Consider the following 22492-nt stretch of genomic DNA (forward strand, 5'->3'; position numbering starts at 1 on the left):
AAATATGAAAAATTTGGATCTTTTGCTAACTAAATTTTATTGACATCTTAAAGAGTGCTATGTAGGTTTTGTCTTGCCACATATGGTATGTTGGGGGATTAAATTAAACCACCCCACTGTAATGCATTTAATTGCAGCTGTGAAAAATACTTATAGAAGACACTTAGAAGTTGACTGGGATGTTTTTTTCCTTCTTTTTTTAATGTGATATCTTTACTGTATTTATTTTAAGCGAAAAGAAATGTCAAGGAATAGTTTGGCAATAAATCGTTTCTTTGGTTTTTATTTTGTTTTTCTGATCATATTTGTCAGAAACAAGTCTACGTTTGGTCAAAATAATGTTTTCTGTTTTTTTGGCAGAAAACACTGCAAAAACATAAAATCCTTGTGTATAGTTTTGTCTAGTTTCTAGTCCAAATATCTGTAAACACTTGAAACAAGCACTTTTTTGTCAATATTAAGGAGCTATTAAAACAATCTCAATCTCTTGATGGAAAAATTACTTGTTAGTTTTGTCATATTTCAAGTGCACTAAGATATTTGCACAAGAAACTAAACCGAATATACTTGGTAATATTTTGTTTTGGCAGTGATGTCATTGTAATGGAGCATCCATCCATCCATCCATCCATCTTCTTCCGCTTATCCGAGGTCGGGTCGCGGGGGTAGCAGCTTCAGAAGGGAGGCCCAGACTTCCCTCTCCCCAGCCACTTCTTCTAGCTCCTCCGGGGGAATCCCGAGGCGTTCCCAGGCCAGCCGAGAGACATAGTCCCTCCAGCGTGTCCTGGGTCTTCCCCGGGGCCTCCTCCCGGTGGGACGTGCCCGGAACACCTCACCAGGGAGGCGTCTAGGAGGCATCCTGACCAGATGCCCGAGCCACCTCAACTGGCTCCTCTCGATGTGAAGGAGCAGCGGCTCTACTCTGAGTCCCTCCCGGATGACTGAGCTTCTCACCCTATCTCTAAGGGAGAGCCCAGCCACCCTACGGAGAAAACCCATTTCGGCCGCTTGTATCCGCGATCTCGTTCTTTCGGTCATGACCCAAAGCTCATGACCATAGATGAGGGTGGGAACGTAGATCGACCGGTAAATCGAGAGCTTCGCTTTTTGGCTCAGCTCTCTCTTCACCACGACGGACCGGTACAGCGCCCGCTTGACAGCAGACGCTGCGCCAATCCGCCTGTCGATCTCCCGCTCCCTTCTTCCCCCATTCGTGAACAAGATCCCGAGATACTTAAACTCCTCCACTTGGGGCAGGACACCCCCCCTGACCCGGAGAAGGCACTCTACCCTTTTCCGGCTCAAGACCATGGCCTCGGATTTGGAGGCACTGATCCTCATCCCGGCCGCGTCACACTCGGCTGCGAACCGCTCCAGCGAGAGCTGCAGATCACGATCTGATGAAGCCAAAAGGACCACATCGTCTGCAAAAAGCAGAGATGAGATCCTAAGGCCACCAAATCGGATCCCCTCAACACCTTGGCTGCGCCTAGAAATTCTGTCCATGAAAGTGATGAACAGAATCGGTGACAAAGGGCAGCCCTGGCGGAGTCCAACTCTCACCGGAAACGAGCCCGACTTACTGCCGGCAATGCGGACCAGACTCTGACACCGGTCATACAGGGACCTGACAGCCCGTATCAAAGGGCCCGGTACCCCATACTCCCGGAGAACCCCCCACAGGGCTCCCCGAGGGACACGGTCGAACGCCTTCTCCAGGTCCACAAAACACATGTAGACTGGTTGGGCGAACTCCCATGCACCCTCCAGGACCCTGCCGAGGGTGTAGAGCTGGTCCAGCGTTCCACGACCAGGACGAAAACCACACTGCTCTTCCTGAATCCGAGGTTCGACTATCCGACGGACCCTCCTCTCCAGGACCCCTGAATAGACCTTGCCAGGGAGGCTTAAGAGTGTGACCCCTCTATAATTGGAGCACACCCTCCGGTCCCCCTTTTTGAACAGGGGGACCACCACCCCAGTCTGCCAATCCAGGGGAACTGCCCCCGATGTCCATGCGACATTGCAGAGTCGCGTCAACCAACACAACCCTACAACATCCAGAGCCTTAAGAAACTCCGGGCGGATCTCATCCACCCCCGGGGCCCTGCCACCGAGGAGCTTTTTAACCACCTCGGCGACCTCGTCCCCAGAGATTGGAGAGCCTAACCCAGAGTCCCCAGGCTCCGCTTCCTCAGTGGAAGGCATGTTGGTGGGATTGAGGAGGTCTTCGAAGTACTCTGCCCACCGGCCCACAACGTCCCGAGTAGAGGTCAGCAGCACACCATCCCCACTATAAACAGTGTTGGTGCTGCACCGCTTCCCCCCCCTGAGACGCCGGATGGTGGACCAGAATCGCCTCGAAGCCGTACGGAAGTCTTTCTCCATGGCCTCTCCAAACTCCTCCCACGCCCGGGTTTTTGCCTCAGCAACCGCCCGAGCCGCATGCCGCTTCGCCCGCCGGTACCCATCAGCTGCTTCCGGAGTCCCACAGGCCAAAAAGGCCCGATAGGACTCCTTCTTCAGCCTGACGGCATCCCTCACCGAAGGTGTCCACCAGCGGGTTCGAGGGTTGCCGCCGCGACAGGCACCGACAACCTTGCGGCCACAGCTCCGATCGGCCGCCTCGACAATGGAGGCACGGAACACGGTCCACTCAGACTCCATGTCCCCCACCTCCCCCGGGACGTGTTCGAAGTTTTGCCGGAGATGGGAGTTAAAGCTCCGTCTCACAGGGGATTCCGCCAGACGTTCCCAGCAGACCCTCACAACACGTTTGGGCCTGCCAGGTCTGACCGGCTTTCGCCCCCACCACCGGAGCCAACTCACCACCAGGTAGTGGTCAGTGGACAGCTCCGCACCTCTCTTCACCCGAGTGTCCAAGACATACGGCCGCAGATCCGATGAAACGATGACAAAGTCGATCATCGAACTGCGGCCTAGGGTGTCCTGGTGCCAAGTGCACATATGGACACCCTTATGCTTGAACATGGTGTTCGTTATGGACAATCCATGGCGAGCACAGAAGTCCAGCAACAGAACACCGCTCGAGTTCAGGTCGGGCGGGCCGTTCCTCCCAACCACGCCCCTCCAGGTCTCACTGTCATTGCCCACGTGAGCGTTGAAGTCCCCCAGCAGAACAAGGGAGTCCCCAGGAGGAGCACTCTCCAGTACCCCCTCTAAGGACTCCAAAAAGGGTGGGTAATCTGAACTGTCGTTCGGCCCGTAAGCACAAACGACAGTCAGAACCCGTCCCCCCACCCGTAGGCGGAGGGATGCTACCCTCTCGTTCACCGGGGTAAACCCCAACGTACAGGCGCCGAGATGGGGAGCAACAAGTATGCCCACTCCTGCCCGACGCCTCTCACCTTGGGCAACTCCAGAGTGGAAGTATGTCCAGCCCCTCTCAAGGAGACTGGTTCCAGAACCAGAGCCGTGCGTCGAGGTGAGACCGACTATTTCTAGCCGGAACCTCTCGACCTCACGCACTAGCTCCGGCTCCTTCCCCACCAGAGAGGTGACATTCCACGTCCCAAGAGCCAGTTTCTGCAACCGAGGATCGGACCGCCAGGGTCCCCTCCCTCTGCTGCCACCCATCCCACACTGCACCCGACCCCTTTGGCCCCTCCCACGGGTGGTGGGCCCATGGGAGGGGGGGCCCATGTTTCCTCTTCGGGCTGAGCCCGGCCGGGCTCCATGGGTAAAAGCCCGGCCACCAGACGCTCGCCATCGTGCCCCCCCTCCAGGCCTGGCTCCAGAGTGGGGCCCCGGTGACCCGCGTCCGGGCGAGGGAACACCAAGTCCAAAGTTTTCCTTCATCATTGGGGTCTTTGGGCTGCTCTTTGTCTGGTCCCTCACCTAGGACCTGTCTGCCTTGGGTGACCCTACCAGGGGCATGAAGCCCCAGACAGCATAGCTCCTAGGATCATTGGGACACTCAAACCCCTCCACCACGATAAGGTGGCAGCCCATGGAGGAGTGTAATGGAGCAGCACTAGACAATTTTAAAACAATGTATTTGTTCATTTTCTTACTGAAAAGAAGTTCCAAAAACTGAAATGTTTTCCTAAAATAATAAAAACAACACATTTTTATTCCCATTAGGTATTATATCCCACCATATAATAAGGACTGCAGTGAAGTTCCAGTTTGCAGTAATTAATTTGAAATAAGTCAGACTGGAGAAATTGCAAGTACTCGAATGTTGTTCATGAAATTCATAGAAAGTTTAAGAGAAATCTGGAATACTGTCATTTCTTATATTTCAGAGAGAGCTAGGTCACTGTAACATTATGGTAAAGTATTTAGAAAGAGTTTTCTACAGATTAAATACTTAACCTAATGCCTGAAACCTTCTCGCTTTAAAAATCTGTATGGCAAATGCCGTAGGCTGTGCAGCAGTAAAGCCTTTGCACCATAGTGCATGACCAATGAAACAATATTTTCCAGCCATTTAGCATCCTTTCTTCCTCTTCCCCACCTTGCTTGCTGCCCCCCAGCTGCAGTAATGGCAGCTACAACTACTCTGTGTATTTGGCCTTCTCAAAATGCCCCCCTCCCCTCCTATGTTGGCAATAGCTTTGTAACATTCTCTCCACATTCTCACTCAGCCGGAGAGAGGAGTAAACGATCGGTACAAGGTAAATAATTCATGCAATTTAAGAAAATAAAACATGGATGTTGTCTGTAATGAGGAGAGAACAAGGTCCAGAGAGTGAGGTAGAAAAGGAAGTGTCTAAAAAAAAAAAAAAATCAATGTAGGTGAAAGTTTGTGTGAAAGATGTTTTCTATCTTCCTTAGAAGCACTTTCAGAAATTACATTTCTGGAATTATTTGTCAGTGAAAAGGTCTATGATTTTAAACACGTTCTTCTGAATTTCTAAACATTTCTGTGTTCAAGTGTGACTCTGGTTATTTTTTTAGGTGATCAGGAAGGGCTGGCTAACCATCAACAACATCGGCATCATGAAGGGAGGAGCCAAAGAGTACTGGTTCGTCCTCACCGCAGAGTCCCTGTCCTGGTACAAAGATGATGAGGCGAGTTCTTTCAAACAATCCCTATAAAAACACACAGACACAGGGAGGATCTCACTGCTACTAAGGCTCTGGGCTTGCCCACTTGAGTTGCCAGTGAAAAATTTATGTTGGTATATAAGGCACAGTGCCCCTCCCACACCTATTGCTGCACACTGTTCTGTCAGCTACAAACAAATGTAGCTCTTTGGGCATATTTTTGGTTGTAAGAAACACAAACAGCCATGGTGTTTAAAACTAAAGCAGAACCACCTTTACTTATTAATCTTGCAAAATAAAATCACAGTTTGACAGCCAGAAGGGGCATGTAAAGCGGCCCACAGCATGCCTAACTAATCTCTCTAGTTAGATTCCCTTTGTCACTGTTTTCAGAAGAGCAAAAAGCTCAGTAAGCATGTTTCTTTGAAACTTACTGTTGAATGTAACTGGTATTTATTTAGTGTTTTTGCTTTAGTATGTGTATAAACCTTTAAATTACCATAAATAAATTAATTGGATAACATTACAAATATTACAGTGATAAATTTTTTCAATATTCGATGTTTTTTCCCCCCTTTTAGCAATAGGATTAAATTTTGCTTTCTCATTTTTAGGTTATTATTAAACTGGGAAAATCGCATAAAGGCCCAGATCTATCTTTATGTTATACAGTATAATTATTAAAAACACAGTAAGGGTAAAAAATTAGAATACCATATGACAGTTTATGTATAAAATATTTGGCCATTTAGAAGTTCAATATCAATTTGTCCAACACAAAAATTAAATTAATGTTAAACAATAGAACTGGAAAAAAAATCATTTCCATCAAACTTAGTTAAAAATGCAGTTTTCCATGAGGAATTAATAAAAAAAACTGTGCAATTACTCCCTCATAAAATAACCAAAAATTTAATGAAGTCTTGAAAAAAATATAATCAGCCAATCTACTGTATAGAAAATAGTCTAGAAGTGGGGGGCATTCAAAACCACTTCTGTGTGTGTGTGTTTTAACTTAAACTGATGCAAATTGGTAAATGCAGAACGCCGACATTTTCAACTGTCCAATAAAAAATGCATTTCATCTCTTTTCCCTTATAACTATCCATCAGGTTTGATGATTGTCTTTAAAAAAGATTTGATCTGCTTTGCTAGATAGCTAGCTGGTGGTATGGGTGTCCAGTGATGCACTGCAGAAGTTCATTACTCTCACCACAGTCTCACCGTCTCCAGGCCTTAGCCACAGCCACTCCACTGACTGATATCAGAGCTGTGGGCGTGTGTGGGGGTGTGTATGCGTGTATGTGAAGACCCCTGCTTCTAGAGTGCAGACCCCCCAACATGTCAGACACTGAAGCTGGCACACACATGTGCATACCAGAGCCCCCTATACCTTTTACACACACACGCACACCCACACCCCCGCACGCACTCGCGCACACACAAAGTCACTCTCAAGCTGCTTCTAATAAACATTTCAAAGAGGGGGCACTGGACTGCAGCAGAGGAGAGGGCTGCAGCCAGGAGTGGCTCTTGTTAGCTGAATGAGCTGCAGGAGAAACAAGGACTGCATGGAAGGAGGGAAAGTGTTTCTGGAAAGGAGTTTGCACCGACTGCAGTGGAGGAAAAGAGCTGGTGCTTTAAAATCTTTGGTTTTGTACTCGACATTTCCTGATTTTGTTTTACAACCAGAAACTTTTATGTGTTTGACATTGATTTTGTTTTAGAGACAGAAAGACAGCAGTACATTGTTACGAGATGGTAGGAAAAAAATTGATGTGACATCATTTTGCATTCAGCCTCCCTGAGCCAATACTACGCAGAATCATATTTTATTGCAGCGACAGCTGCATGTCTTTTAGGGATTGTCTGTACAAGAATTGCACAACCAGAGAATATTTTTGCTCATTCGTCTTTGCTATGTAGCTCAATCTCAGTAAGATTACATCAAGAAGATCTCCGAATATCAATTTTAAAGTCTTGCTGCAGATTCTCAATCAGGTTTAGATCTAGACTTTGACTGAACCATTCTAACACATATATCTGCTTTGATCTGACTTCAACAACAGGTTTCTTGTTCCCACTCTTCCGCTGAGGCAAGTGAGGAGAGGCTAAACTGAGCACAAATGCACACCACACTTTGCAGATATTTATTTGTAAAAATAAAAGTACATTTAAGTGTGTTTTTGTAACGTGGAAAAATTGAAAAATGCTTGGGTGTGAATGCTTTTTTCATTACTCCTTTGTTTCGTCTACTTTCTCCATCCTGTCCTCGCTTCTTCTTTTTACTGTATATTTATTCAAACATGGCCTCCGAGGGTGCATGGAGACTAAAGACCAACACTCAGCATTTGGTGTTGCAGCTCAGCGGTGAACCTGGAGGGCACTGCAAAGCTGTGCATGTTTTCAATCCAAGCTTAACATTTTACATGCTGGCCTCTCGGTCACACTCACACTAAAGGCTGGACTTGTCCTGAGGGTTCATAGTACAAACCTGGCTGGAGACATTGCCAAAATAAACATGGTTGATGAATTTTTTTAATGTTTCACAGAAAAAGAAAATAAAAATGTATCACTTTAAGCAGATTTTTAGCAGGGACATATGTTCTTCGCCGCTGTTTCATTGGCTGCATCTCGACTTGGGGAAAACCCTCACTAAGGGAGAAAGAAAACCATATGCACACACACACGCAGACACACACATCACTCTTTGACACTAATAATAACTTTGAACCCAACTCACTGATGCCAGGATGTTTTGGTTAGTGCTCGTACACGCGCATGTGTGCGCTTTTAGGAACCTTCTGGTCTGTATTACCGCAGCGAGTGCCAGTTCCTCGAATCATGACGATCTCTTTGGCTGAAAAGTTTTCCAAAGCAGAAACAGAGCAGAGTAGAGTGAACCGAGGCAGATTAAAAAAATGGTTAATGAGGAAACAATAAGGGCATATAAGCATTTTCCTATGAGATTGTTCACACAATTTGTGGCTGTAGGGTATATTTTCTTTGGACTAGCCTGGGCTTCCCTTCTCCTGCCGTAAAGCTGCCAGAAGGCCAAAACTCGGATTGGTGGATCCCAGCTGTAAATATCCTTGGGGGTGGGGGAGTAGGGGATTGTTCTTTTATGTGTGTTTGCATGCACTCTCTTTGTGCTGCAACCCATGCATGCTATTAAAAAAAAAACTTGGGCTCACGGTGGCGGGGCTCTAAATGGAAACAGGTTGGTTTGTGGTTCGCATTCTTGCACATGATGCACTGTGATGGGACACCGTGTGAATGTTTCTGCCCTCTTTTGCTTTTGTGCTTTTGAAGATTGTACTGTGTGGGTTTGCTTTATCAAACACAGGCGAGGCTGGAAGGCAAAATTTTGTGGGGCGGGTGTTCGGGGGGGGGGGGGGGGGGCTCCTAGAAAGGAGGCGGAAAAAAAACCCATTGGGATAAAAAGCCAGCACTAAGCTTTTTATTTCGCTTATGACGTTATTTGCAAGCATTAAAGTCGTAAACTCTAATTTTTTGTATTTTTTATTACTTTTCTTTAGACTGAACTCTAGAAAGACTTGTAAAAACGTTGACTAGAGAATAACAAAGTGGAGCTTTTTTTTCCCCCCCGCTGTTTCTCCCGGGTGGCTTACCGTGTTGCTTCTCCTCACATGGTCATTTGAGGTAACAGAGCCACAAACTGACACAGGGGAAAACAGACGCATAATTGCACATTTCCATCATGGGTGCAGTTTACCGTTGGGGGTTTTACTCTGTGCTTTAGTTATCGTTTCGGGTTAGCATTCTTTTTTCATTTTTTTTCTTTGGGGCTGTAGAAAAATAAACAATATGGTGACATCGTCAGGCAACCCTTACTTAGATCTGTGAGAGTGGGACATTTCTATCAAATCTGGGGAAAGTATTTGAGGAGAAAGCAAAAAAAAAAAAAAAAAAAGCAGAGACAATATCATTGAGAAGAATCTTTATTATAACTATTTTAACTAAAACCAGTTCATAGGAGTTGCGTTCATGAATTTCAGGACTTTTTCAACTTATTAATTAATCCTTGGTGAGCTTTAGGCCTTTCTGATGGCGCCAAGGCTTGGTCAGATGAATTAAATTGGGTGCTCCATGGTTCCATAACTTGGATCCTCCTCAAAGCCAATTGCTCTCTTTTCCAACACCGGGGTTATCCATGTGTGTTTCCCAGGCCAGCCTAACCAATGTGCAGACTACTGTACAACCACTACTTCCTGAACAGGTAGTCTGAACACTGGGCAGGCGGGCTAGGCAGCTCGGCGATGCTCTGGAGAAGCTTCAGACGGATACTTACTGCAAATCCAGCTGGAGTTTTGTCCCCATTTCTCCGCCTGCAAAGGGGTGAATGAGTCTCATAGGGAGGCAAGAGGAAGAGGAGGAAGAAGGGGTTAAATAGAGGTGATGGCCACTGACGGGCAAAATTAGTGACATTCTCTCCCATCTCCCGCTGTGAGGAGAAGCATTCCACGTCGGGCTCTCAGGAGGAAAGACAAGCTGCAGAAAGACCGTATAGTATAAACGCATCAGTTGTTCGAAACAAAGCAGAATTAATACAGCCGATGTACATACAGCAAAAAAAAAGAAAAAAAAGTAGATCATTTATATTTGGATATAATTCCTCAAAATTAGAGTTTTTAAACTAAAAAAACAATTTTTTCTTAGGAGACATTTAGAAAAATAAGTATTTTTCTTATATTTCCTGGATGGTGAATAATTCACTGTAGGCCCAAATTTGTGAGCCCTTATCCATTCAGCTCCAGGCCAGGATAAAAAAAAACAAACAAAAAACCACAGTAAGGGATAAGTAAAAAAAACCAAAAAACACTTAAATGTTTTCAGACTCTCATTCTCGCTTGGATAAGAATTTTTGTGGTCAGCTGAGATCCCGCTCAACTTCCTCCTGCAGATCCCACTGAAACACTGGAATAACTGCACTCTTGTCTCCTAGCATGCCGAAACTATTGGAAAAAAAGTCTCTTGAAGATGGAATACCTGCAACGTCTTGATCTTCTTCCTCTTCTTTGGGTCTTCATCTTGTTGTTTTCCCCATCTCCTCTGGTTGAGCCACCCTTTGTCAGTCAGCTTCCCTGTCCTCACGTTTAACGCCAGAGCGCTGCCTAAAACGCATCTGTCCAACATGAGAAAAGGGGAGGAAAAAGGAAAAGCGAAGGTTTCTCCTTCGGCGGGGAAGTTGGACCGGCTGGAGGTTCGACGTGGCAGAGGGACTGGCCGCCGAGTTCCTGCTTCCAGAGGCAGAAGGAGAAAAGAAGTGAGGGAGAGAGGAGATATGGAGGAGAAAAGAGGTGGAGCTTCCCGGCCCCCCATTTTTCCCTTTTCCTCCATCGTTCTTTCTGTCTCCCCTCCCGTCTGTAACCCCCTCACCACCTCCTCACCTCTCTCTTTCTCTTTTTTTGATTTTTTTCTTTCTTCGCTGGTTTATGGGGAGAAAGTGGCAGGTCAAAGGTGAACAGGAAGTGAGATGCTTTCATTTGGCGTGCGCGTTGTAAAGTTTTGGGAAGGGAGTGCAGGATTTGCGGCAGAAGGGAGGGAACTTTATAGAGTGGGCAGGATGACTCCTCTCTGAGACCTACATATGTGTTTCTTTTTAGTCCCGTGCTTATTGTACATTGAAGCATATACGTGTTTGGTTTTATTTTTGACGTTTGATTGATGGATGTGTGTAGAGTCGTGGGGCTGAATGAGAGCGGAGGCTCCGCGGTCTTTGTAGTGAGGGCAGGAATGTCGGCGTTTTCTTGGCAAGCGGGAGGGAGCCTTGTAATAACTCCAGATGTGCAGCCCTGTGGTCTCCATCTCACTCTTGCTCCCTCTGTTTTTACTTCTAAAGCTGATTTCCTCTCCCTGTCCGACTGGAATAAAGAGCCCTTTATGCGGCTCTCCAGCCGGACTGGTGGCGGCGGGAGGGTGGGGTGAGAGGGGTACTGGTTTCAGGGGTTGACATTCTACTAGTAAATCAGAACCAGAGGAAGAGATGCTGAGGAAGAGAGCACCAAATGTTTGCCTCCTTCACCTTCTTTGTTTCACACACTTTATTCTGCAGTCTTACTTCCACCTTGGACTTTCTGAACTTTTCAGAAGGAGAAGAGGAAATAAAAGAGGAATGCAGACAAAATGATTCCCAGCGAGCACTGGTAGCAATAGAGTGGGTGTGAATGACAGAAATCAGGCCTCGCCGAGTTCAGGGTTTGGGGACTGGAAAGAGTGAATTTACTGGGAAGAAGGGAGGAGTTCTGTGGTCGCAGCGGCATTGTTTCCACTGTTTGGATGACCAGGCAAAGCAGATTCCTTCTCAAAGTCTTTGTCAACATCGGCAAGAAGAAGTTTTAAAAATTAATCAGTGGGTTCTGTGAAAACCTCTCAAGCTTTGAATATCCCATGGAGCCATCATCAGAAAAATGGAAGAACCAAGACATGACTACAAGCCCAAACTGAGTGGTAGCCATGAGCTCCAGGGCAACTCGCCTTCAACATATCTGGCCCTAACAGGACAGAAATAACAAAAAGTCTCAAGAAGGTCCCCGTTTTGGTTTCCTACAAGCCATGTAAGGCATACATGTATACATGTTTTCTACATGTATAAGATGGTGAAATCATCCTGTGCACAGCATCTGTACAGTGAGACATAGTGGTGGCCACATCATGCTGTGGGTATGCTTTTCTTCAGAAGGGACAGAGAAGATGGTCAGAGTTGATGTTAAGGATAGATGGAGCTAAATACAGGGCATGAGACAATTTCTCTAAATAGCATTAAGACTTTAAGAGGACCTGGCACAAAAAATACAATATGGACATGGAAAAAAAAGCACCTCATGTCTAAGGATGATGGAGGACTTGTGATGATCTGTTTGAATTTCAAAAAGGCACAGGGAAACTTGCTACAGTAGCATCATGAGTTATTTTAAGTACAAAAAATATTTAATTTGAAAATCTGGTAGTTTTATGACAACTGAGAAATCATTAATGTTTTTTCTTTCAGCAGGACAACAGTCTAAAACATTTGGAAAAATCAACAGACATGTTTCACAGGAAATAAGCCAAGGACATTTCCTGTGAAATATCCATGGCATAAACATGAGTTTTCCCACATTTTTGTAGGTGTGAAGTCATTCTACCACATTAAGGAATGAAATAGATATGGAAAAAATGTTTAAAATATTTTGATAGATGATAAGAAATTTAAGGAAAAATGTAGTGTTAGATGAAAGAAAGAAAAGCAAGAGCGTGGAACAGTTAAATAAAAAGCTTCTTGGGGTGAAAAAAGCCTAGTAACTCGATTATTCTGTTGCTGAATGAGATCTCACTCAAATATTTTTGAATCAAATAAATCTTAAGTTGGAGGTTAGAGAAACTTGATTTTCGTTAGTGTTATGTGAAGCTTCAACATATAACTTTTCTTTCCTTTGCTATTTTTTTTTATTCCATTTATTAATTCAAGCTTACATAATATACGAAATTTTACACCTCGTTTCAGTTACTGACTTTTCCATGAGTTTGAGAATGACGTACTGTTGGATCCTAACAGTTTGACACAAGTGAGACATTTTTCTGCTCATAAACGAAGTTTTACAACCCTGGATTTGCTGTAAATGCATAAGGTCAAGAAGAAGAAAAATTCCCAATCCTCATTTGAAACTGTCGTTAGCTAAACTACAAATGAAATAAGCCAAATCTATACTCCCACTGTCATTTAACTGAAAAAAAATAACAAAACCTTAAAAGCTATTGCTCTTTGTAACTTCTTTTGCTCCATCTTTTTATACTTTAACCTTTATTCCGGCACATTAGAAAGGCATGCAAGAACTCTAATATGAAGCAAGTTAAGCGAAAACCTTTTCAAAAATGGTGCACCATGAAAACCATGTGTGCCTTCAAAGTTTGTTTGCATTTTAGGCTCAGGTTAGCTTACACATGTGGATGTTTTACTTCAGTACGTTGTGACTTTTGTTTATTTCAGATCAAAATTGCACTTTTTCGATTTACACTGCTGCATGCTTTCTTACTTTTCAACCAATTTTGCAAATGTGGTTTTTATGAAGAAACCCTAGGAAATTTAAAAGTCTAAGAAGAAGTAGTTTTTTTTCTCTCTTTTTTTCCGTTTTTAAAAAGAAAGGGGGGCTGGGGGGAATCTGAGACAAACAGCAAAACATTTTTTTCAAATCACAGTAAAAGTAAACTATTTAACATAAAAATGTGACATTTAACAAATCTGATTATTTAGGAAAAAACTATTATTTTTCAGTATGCTTAAATAAAAAGCACATGTGAGAGGGAAATGATAAAAAGATACCAGAACAGTAAACAAAAGCAAAGTAAAAGAACAAAAAACACATTGTTGCGAGAGTTGGGTTCTTTTTTTTCTGCAGTTTTACATTTTATCACTATTGTTTTGTTTTATACTGTGCAACAGACACTTCACATTTGTTCTTGTGTATAAACCAGGAGACTCTCCACATTTGCCATTCATCATTTTGACAGAGTAATACAAATACAGGAACCTCTGATGCTGTGATTACGTGACTTTCTGAAAGGCGACTATAAATATTTCTCAGATTTCATGCCGTCATAGAACAGCGAACGTCTTAGTGTGAGCTTTAGCCATCAGTGAAACCGGTAAGCCAGAAATACTAATTGAACACTTGGTCTTCATCAAACACACATGTGGCGAGCATCGCGATGGTGGAGGTGTTGCCATGGCAGAGGTTTCAGGTTTTTATTTGCTGCTTAGGGTTTTGATGGTCAGATATGAATAATCACACATGTTGATCAGCCCGGAAAAGTCTGGAATTTGATAAAAGTGTTTTACTGAACTGGAAGAGCAAGGAAAAACAAACAGATATTTTCCTTCCTTCCTTCCTTCCTTCCTTCCTTCCTTCCTTCCTTTCCTTCCTTCCTTCCTTCCTTCCTTCCTTCCTTCCTTCCTTCCTTCCTTCCTTCCTTCCTTCCTTCCTTCCTTCCTTCCTTCCTTCCTTCCTTCCTTCCTTCCTTCCTTCCTTCCTTCCTTCCTTCCTTCCTTCCTTCCTTCCTTCCTTCCTTCCTTCCTTCCTTCCTTCCTTCCTTCCTTCCTTCCTTCCTTCCTTCCTTCCTTCCTTCCTTCCTTCCTTCCTTCCTTCCTTCCTTCCTTCCTTCCTTCCTTCCTTCCTTCCTTCCTTCCTTCCTTCCTTCCTTCCTTCCTTCCTCTGTATGTAAATCCTGTACAGTATCTCCTCCAAATTCATGGAGTGAGTCACTAAACAGGAAGAATGACCTATTGGGTTCTGCCAGCTGTTGCACATCAGGCTTCCTGTCCTAATGTAGGAGTTTGCTCTTTGTTGCGCTTGGTTTCGCAGGAAGAGTAGAGAAACAAGGCGAGGAGAGACCGAGACAGTCAGAGCACGCAGCCGAAACTCAATCAATCATGTGTGGGATTTCAATGTTGTTGCTTTCGGGAATCTGGACGCGGCAGCTTGCAGACCAGTGGGGAGGATTCTTGCCGTGTTATCAGGTAACACTTTACTATAATTGATGGACTATTAGAGAGTGTGTGGACACTGGTCCGGTGCCCAAGGTGATTTGTTAGGAGGATTATTGAACAAACCTTGCAGACTGATGAGTCATAAACAGCTGCAAGTTTTTACACTTGAACCTGAAATAGCTCCACTTTAATAGTTTCCCATTGGACTTCTCTCCGCTAAGGTTTTCTGTTCCTGATTTAAATGCTGTAAACATGTGGTCTCACTTTAAATAAAGTCCAAACTGTATAAAGACTAATTAAGTTTTCCTCAGATGTTCCCTCTGCTCTTTCTCACAGGTCTGTTGTCGTTTTTAATTTTTTAGTGTCTAGTCTTTATCACATTTGCAAAGTCTCCTAGTGGTAAAAAATGACTTCTTTTTTGTTTTTTCCACCAGTTCACCAGCTGAAGCGGGTTCATTATCCTCGCTAACTAACTCTCCTCCTGCATCCACATCATGTCGGAACAACAGAACTACCCTTTGTGTTAAACTTTTTTTTTTTTTTTAAAGACACAACTCAATGGGGGAATGGCAGAAGAATGGAGGGAAAGAAAAAACGGAGGGAGGTGAGGAGGAGGGTTGTGAAAATTGCCGTTGGCTGCCACCCAGGGCCCGGTCTTTGTGGTAATGAAGGGTTAGAGGCAGCGTTATTGCTCCCAGATGCCGTGCGGCTCCTCCACATCGCTTTGATGAACGGCCCAAGTCACCAGGACTTTTCTATCAAACTCCCATCGACGCGCACGTTACCGCACACACACAAACACACACCGAGCGTGCAGACCCTTAAAACAACGTGAAGGCATTAAACAAGCGCCTTCTCGTTTTTTTGTTGTTTTTTTTTTTTTTACCAACCAATCAACTCCGATTTGTTAATTGGCTCCGGGATGTGTAAGGTCACCGTGTACACATGCGTGTTCTGTGGGGTGTTAAGTTTCCACGTGTGATTATGTGTGATTAACATTCAGAAACGGTGCCTGAGCTTTTCAGATTTTCAGATTTTTTTTATTTTTTTTTTGGGTTTTTCTTGAATGGTGAGCATGAGGGCGAAATGCATGTATGAATGCAGGAGGGAACTTCCTCTGGCTTTAATGAATGAGCTTTTACTCACTCACACAACAGATCCATGCAAACTACACTTTATTCACACAACAACTACAACATGCGCTGACTGGGGTGTACTTATGGATGAAGGAACACTGAAAAGAAAAATTGAAATAGGAAGAGTCCACTCCAAAAACCAGATTAGTGGTTTAGTCAACACAGACTTCCAAGTCTATATTGACTTGGAAGTCAAAGTTTGGGTATCAGATAACCACGGGGTTGCGTTTCAGTGGTATTTTCTGTGATAGACCAACACAAAGTTGTGCATAACAGTAAATTGAAATAAAACTTAAAGCAGGTTTTAATGGTTCTTGCAAATAAACATGAATTCAGTTCTATTTAATCTTCCTAAATTAAATCCAGTGCAACCACCTTCCCTGAGCACTCTCCTTACTGGTAAGTGGAGTCCATTTGTGCATAATTTATTTTCATTGGAGATACATCTGTTCTTTGAAGCCCTCAGAGGTTGAAATGTTGAAAAGGAAGTCATAAAATGATTCAAACTGCTAGACTTAAAAATTTATCAAGGTTCTCCTTTTCCATGATGCCATCATAGGGCCTTCATGCAAAGATTTTTTGTGTGATAGGAAAAAAACTAAACAAAATACTGGCCCAACACACCATCACATACATGCAACAGAGTGGTGGCATCATCATGCTGTGAGGGTCAGCATCAGCAGATTTAATGGGAAGATGGAGGAAGACGAATGTAGAGCAGTCCCAGAAGAAAATCTATCAAAATCTGCAAAAGACAACACTGAATATAAAGCCTTAGCTGTAATCAAATGGTTTAGATTAAGGCTCAATCGTGTATTAGAATGGCCCAGTCAAAGTTCAGAACTGAATCAGACTGACTTTGAGCTATTTGGTAAGGAAGAAAAGGCAAATATTTAGTCTCTCAATACGCAGAGCTGGTAGAGACGTACCCCAAAAGACCTGCAGCTCCAGTTGCATTAACACTATGTTCTGCAAAGTTTTGACTCGGGGAAATTGAATACAAATGCATGTCACACTTTATTAGAATTTAATAGAAAACCACATATCATTCTTCCATTTTACAAGTAGGCTCCACTTTGTGTCTCATATAATTCCAACAAAATGCAGAAAAGCGTTTGGTTGCTCAGTTATAAAATTTGGAACTGAGAACTTTTATAAGTCAGCCTATAGCGCCCCTTTGCATCTGTCTGCTTGAATCAGTCCCAAAGTGTAGACTACATTCTACAGACTAAGGTCAAATAAAGTGCTTGCGTGCTTTTGTTTGTTTTCCCATGTGTCCATGTGAGTGTGCTTAACGTCTGAAATCTGTATCGTTGCCCACTCACGCTGACTTTCAGTTTACGGGAGCATGTGAGAAAGCACTCAGTCTACAACCCTGAACACACGCTAGCAAAAGAAATCCTTAAAAATTGACCGGTTGTCAGAAAGAAAACAATAGTCTGATATGATGCTGCCATGTTGCCACGCCGTTTATACCTTCTGAATCAAACATCAAATCTAGCAAAACATCCCAGCAGTTGTAGTTCTTTATGTCTGCTTTTGTTCATTTTACTTTCCCCTCAACATCTAGACACCCAGTAGTCCTCTGCACTCCTCCTCCATCTTTTCCAGTTCTCCTGACTGGATTTACTGGCCAGAGGAAAGGAAAATGTATGAATCAGTCCAAGGCTGCTCACTCCCCGGGAGAGGGGAAAGCCAGAGAGTGAGGGGAACAAGGGAACTGAAAAGAAAATAAAAGAACGAGGAAGGCCAAGAAGGAGAAATGCTGAACCAAAAGAAATAAAAGAGAAAAAGGGGGGGTGGAGAGAATGGGAGTGGGATACTCACCAGTGCTATAAATGATGATGTCAGCATTGAGCAGTATAGGCGATTGCTTGATTTTTGTTTTTTTTTTCTCTTTCTTATATGTGTGTGAGTGTGTGTAGTAGACACCAAGAAGTGCTGGCACTGCCAAACGTGTGTTTATGTGTTTCTTTGTGTGTCTGTGGAGATTTGACATGGATTCAGGGGATATGACCGTTTGGCTGCTCAGGTCATAAATCCTTTGATGAAGGAGTTTGGTCTCACATGAAATCCCTTGCGTCTATTCCTTCTTAACTCTGACACACACACATACACACATGGTTGGGCAGGGCACGCCTGCGGTTAGCCTTCCAGATGGTTTTAAGGTTAGTTAGAGACTACTATAAGAAGAGCAGCGTATGTGTGTGCGTTGAATGCATGTTTTTAGAAACTGTCACCCTGGCTTATTTTTAGCATGCAATTTTGTTAATTCTTACTTTACTGTGTGTAGTAAAAAAATACAAACTTTCCAACAATAGATTCTGAGGAGTTCAACCACAACATTTGTGTGAATTAGAGAGAGCCGGCATGTCTCCGACTGAGGTGACTAACTTTGAGGTTCCCTCCCTGATACATCAGCAGTTGGGCGTTTGTATACCTCATAGTTGTGTGCAGATTTACAAGTACAAGACATTTCGAGTCTCTGCTGTGTTTTTATATATGTGTGTGAGTTGAATACGCAAAGTTGTAATCAAAACCAGAGGCTCCTTTGTCTTGGTCCCAGTTCATCAGCCTGGGAACTTAGCACAAAGTCTCTTGAGTTTTTTACTCGATTTTTTCCCCTCTTCTTTATGTTTCAAAAACATTTAAACCGTCCCTAACACTGCAGTCATCACTGGGTTCACATTGCCAAAGCAGCAGCATAACCTTTAAGCACTATTTGTGCTGCTATACTCCTCTGTACATGTTGCATCCATTGTTGTCATCAAAGTGTTCCTTTTTCGCCCCCTGCAGGAGAAGGAGAAGAAGTACATGCTTCCAGTGGACAACCTGAAGCTGCGGGATGTGGAGAAGGGCTTCATGTCCAGCAAGCACATCTTTGCTCTCTTCAACACTGAGCAGAGGTGCCATTACCCAAAAACACACTGACTACACACAAATAAAGTGATGTGAGAAAATCCACCAGGCAACATTCAGAGTTCTGACATAAGGAAGCAGCTGGCAGAAGCATCTGTTTAGGATAGAAAAGAAATTCCTTTATTGTCCCACATTGGAGAGATTGAAAAGAGAATATAAAAACTGTACATTAAGTTGCAACATAAGTTTTGTGCAGTTATTAAAAATAGCTATTCTGGTCCAAAGGAATGTGCTACGGGTTCCAAAAGTAGATGTCTATTTGATAGACTATTTACAATAAAACTGCAGAGTTTTGTTACCTGCACATCAAAATTGTGAAGATATCTGTAGTAATGTTATATAAAATGAGTAAAAATTGTGCAAATACTTGTGCAAAGACCACAGAGTATGTAAATACTTATTGAGCACTTATTAAACAAACTAAGTTGCACCTTAGTTCAATAAGCACAATTCGTTACTGGCTAATAACGGCTAATAACAAATAGTAATATTTGTGTCTAGGTTTACAAATCGTAGCATGCGAACAGCTGGAAAAATATATCTGATGCAGTAAAAAAATGCAGCTTTCAAAATAAAAGTGTGCTGTCTACAAGGTTGTTTTTATATTAGTTATATTTTCAGTTGAAATATGTGAAGTTGCTCAGGTTGCATCCTTTGCCCCACGGTTTTGCATCCACAGAAACGTGTACAAGGACTACCGTCAGCTGGAGCTGGCCTGTGAGAGCCAGGAAGATGTTGATGCCTGGAAGGCCTCCTTCCTCAGAGCTGGAGTTTATCCTGAACGCGTCACCGTAAGCCTAATGTCTTTACTGACCACAATGACGTGAATATAATCATGAGTATTAAAAAGAATGTATGCATTTCCTTTAAAACATGCAACATTTGCACCTATAGAATCCTTCCAATTTTTTTCACATTTGAAAATTTTCAGACTGCACACGTGGAGAAAATGTTCATCGATTGCATCGTCGGTTTCATTGTTGTCATGCCTGACATGTTGTGTGTCCTTCTTAATGTCTTTGCAATGCTGTTGTGCTCCTCGTAGGAGAAGGAAGGAAAGGTACAGTATCCTTCCCACCTGTTTCTTTTTTTTTTTTTTTATCATTCACACACATTTTTATGAGCTTTTTTGAACGTTGTTTTTCATTTAAACTCACAGTAATCAGTAAAGGTAGTCCACAATTTCAACTACTGTAGGTATTTCAAAAATAATGAGGATATTTAATATGAATAAGAATACATCATAAATTCAGGAAACATAATTATGTTTGCTCAGGGTAGAGAAAAATGTTTTGGGTTTTTTGTCAAAGTAATTAATGCATAATTACTGCGCTTTCAAATGTTCTTTCAAAAATGAAAGATTGTAATCCTGTTGCAGAACTCAAATAAATCTAATAAACACATTTATTGCAGTCTAAAGAAATATATGAACACACTTACAACATTGTTGTTAGAAGTGTGTACCTCCTTCTAAGCTTGTGCTTCTATTTGATTTAGCTTTAGATACTCCTACATGCAGGGATTTTCAGCATGCAAGTAAATTATTTAAGTGCTATTGTTGTCAATTATAGCTATGGTCAAAACACCCACTTTAAAAATGAAACACCAGTAAAATTCACTGCAATGCCGGACCAAAACAAACTATTACAGCAGACTCATTTGGAAGCAGAATGACCTTTTGCTCGCATTGTTTGCATTTGAGATTCAGTGTGAAGAAACGATACGTTTTCAAGCTGCAAGTTGATAAAACATCCACTGTCCTCCGTTCCGCATGCCTGACTTATGGTTTTTGACAGTCCTGCTTCCTGTGAATCATCTCTAATTTATCTCCGCAGAGTGAAGGCAGCGATGAAAACGGCTCAGACAACTTCATGCACAGCATGGACCCTCAGCTGGAGCGGCAGGTGGAGACGATCCGCAACCTGGTCGACTCCTACATGGCGATTGTCAACAAGACCGTGCGCGACCTGATCCCGAAGACGGTGATGCATCTCATGATTAACAACGTGAGTCGTCAGCGAGACTTCTGCGAGCGTAACAAAAGCTTTTAAGATTAAAAGTGCAAAAAAAAAGTCATTTTAAATCTTTGCTCTTTTTTTTTTTTAAAGACAAAAGAGTTCATTAACGCTGAGCTGCTGGCCCAGCTCTACTCATGCGGTGACCAGAACACTCTGATGGAGGAGTCTCAGGAGCAGGCGCAGCATCGCGATGAGATGCTCAGGATGTACCACGCCCTGCGGGAGGCGCTAAGCATCATCGGCGACATCAGCACAACCACAGTGAGCACATCCATGCCGCCTCCGGTGGATGACTCCTGGCTGCAGGTCCAACGCGGTGGATCCGGAGGAAGGTATGTCAGACATAAACGTGAGATAGTTTGAATCTTTTCTTAAATGGAATATTTTGTCATCTGTGCAAATTAACTTTTTACAGGTGGGTCAACTTCAAAACATAAAGAAAGCGCCAGATAATCAACTTTTCAGAAAAACCTAAGAAACAAGCATCATATCCAACCTCCAAAGATAGGCCTAGCTCAAATAAATAAACTAGCTAACCTCATCTTAGCATTTTAAGGCTTTTGTGCAGTCAAGATATAATTCGAGCCTCTCTGGAAAATCTGAATCTACAGGTCGGCTTGATCGGTACTTTTCTAAAAACTCTTTATTTCCCGTCTCCATTTCTTCTCCAGGTCTCCAGCAACCAGTCCAACTCCAAATCGCAGGGCTCCACCGGGCCCACCAGCTCGCCCAGGCTCCCGTGGACCCCCACCGGGACCTCCTCCTGCTGGGGGCCCCCCTGTACCGTCTCGCCCTGGAGCATCTCCAGATCCTCACGGCGGGCCACCTCCCACCGTGCCCTCCCGGCCTAACCGCGCGCCCCCCAGTGTGCCAAGGTGAGTAGAAACACGAGAAGCCTTTTAAACCCAGGAGCCCGAAATGGAAACATGTTGCAAAAAAGTTGGACATTCAACCCATATTTATGATATTCTATGTCAGGGGAATGTGAAGATGCCTGGATGAGGGAATAAATGAGGTAAATGAACCTAGAGAGTACTGGCTTTGTGATAGAGGATAGTAGATGAAGTAGGCAGACGGTTAGAAGTAGATACATTTTAAGTGATACCGACTACATTTTTTCCTTTTATTTTGTAATTAAGTGAACTTTAAACACAGTAATGCTTCATCGGCTACAAATTACAAACAACTTATTATTTGCACCCATGCTTACATCACATCAGATAATTGTTTTCACCTGGTGTCCATGGCCTCTATGTTTCCCTTGTGCTTTCCTGTGTTTGTGATTTATTAATGATTTTACAGCTAATTGTCTTAAAGCCGCTTGCCTCTTGTTTCTACTGTAGAATCTAGAGTCTCTGTGCGAAGCTCTGTTTGGGAAAAATAACAAACATAAACTAAAGATCTCTTTATGGGTCTTGAACACGGATTTATTCTTGAAGAGAGCTGCGCACATGCATCGCTGGCCTGCCCCCTTCACTGTAACTCTTTGCACTTTTTCTGTCTCCCTGCTCCTTCCTGTCCTTCTCTCTCTCTCACACACACACACACACACACCTCTGTCACACATGTAACTACGTTTCCTCCTGCAGAATCACTATCACTGACCGATGAAGACTAACGTTTCTCGGTATGTTGGTTGCTGTCTGTCGCCCTAATGCTCATCGTGTTCACAAAACTCCTCGGGTTTCATCTTTTTGCTGCATGGCTTTTTTTTTTTCTCTCTTTCTCACACTTTTCTTTTCTCAGAGCAATGCATGAATCTTTAGGAGTTATTCATCTGAACCAGGTCACAGGAAACAGAAAAGTGTGGGTTATTTTTAGTGCCCAGGTGCACAGCTTTTGTGTTTCTTCTTGAATTTTGGTTGTAAACACCATGACATCCCACCTGTCCTTTGATGCATCTCTGTTGGTTGGAGAAA

General features: G+C 43.4%; 1 protein-coding gene across 8 annotated transcripts in view; it reads left to right on the plus strand.

Moving 5' to 3' along the window:
• The window catches only part of dnm1a (dynamin 1a), a 51815-nt gene that overhangs the window by 25925 nt on the left and 3398 nt on the right, over window positions 1–22492 (plus strand). For 2 of the 8 annotated variants that reach the window (XM_032570692.1, XM_032570691.1), the window contains exons 15-22: window positions 4611–4640; window positions 4924–5037; window positions 18433–18542; window positions 19235–19346; window positions 19601–19615; window positions 20391–20561; window positions 20664–20905; window positions 21245–21448. In XM_032570692.1, coding sequence (XP_032426583.1) covers window positions 4611–4640; window positions 4924–5037; window positions 18433–18542; window positions 19235–19346; window positions 19601–19615; window positions 20391–20561; window positions 20664–20905; window positions 21245–21448 — 998 coding nt within the window. Of the gene's footprint in view, window positions 1–4610; window positions 4641–4923; window positions 5038–18432; window positions 18543–19234; window positions 19347–19600; window positions 19616–20390; window positions 20562–20663; window positions 20906–21244; window positions 21453–22162; window positions 22201–22492 lie in introns of those variants that run through there. The other 6 variants (XM_032570695.1, XM_032570696.1, XM_032570693.1 and 3 more) reach the window with 4 other exon arrangements.

This window comes from Xiphophorus hellerii, chromosome 8 (genome assembly GCF_003331165.1).
Source record: "Xiphophorus hellerii strain 12219 chromosome 8, Xiphophorus_hellerii-4.1, whole genome shotgun sequence".
Taxonomy (NCBI): domain Eukaryota; kingdom Metazoa; phylum Chordata; class Actinopteri; order Cyprinodontiformes; family Poeciliidae; genus Xiphophorus; species Xiphophorus hellerii.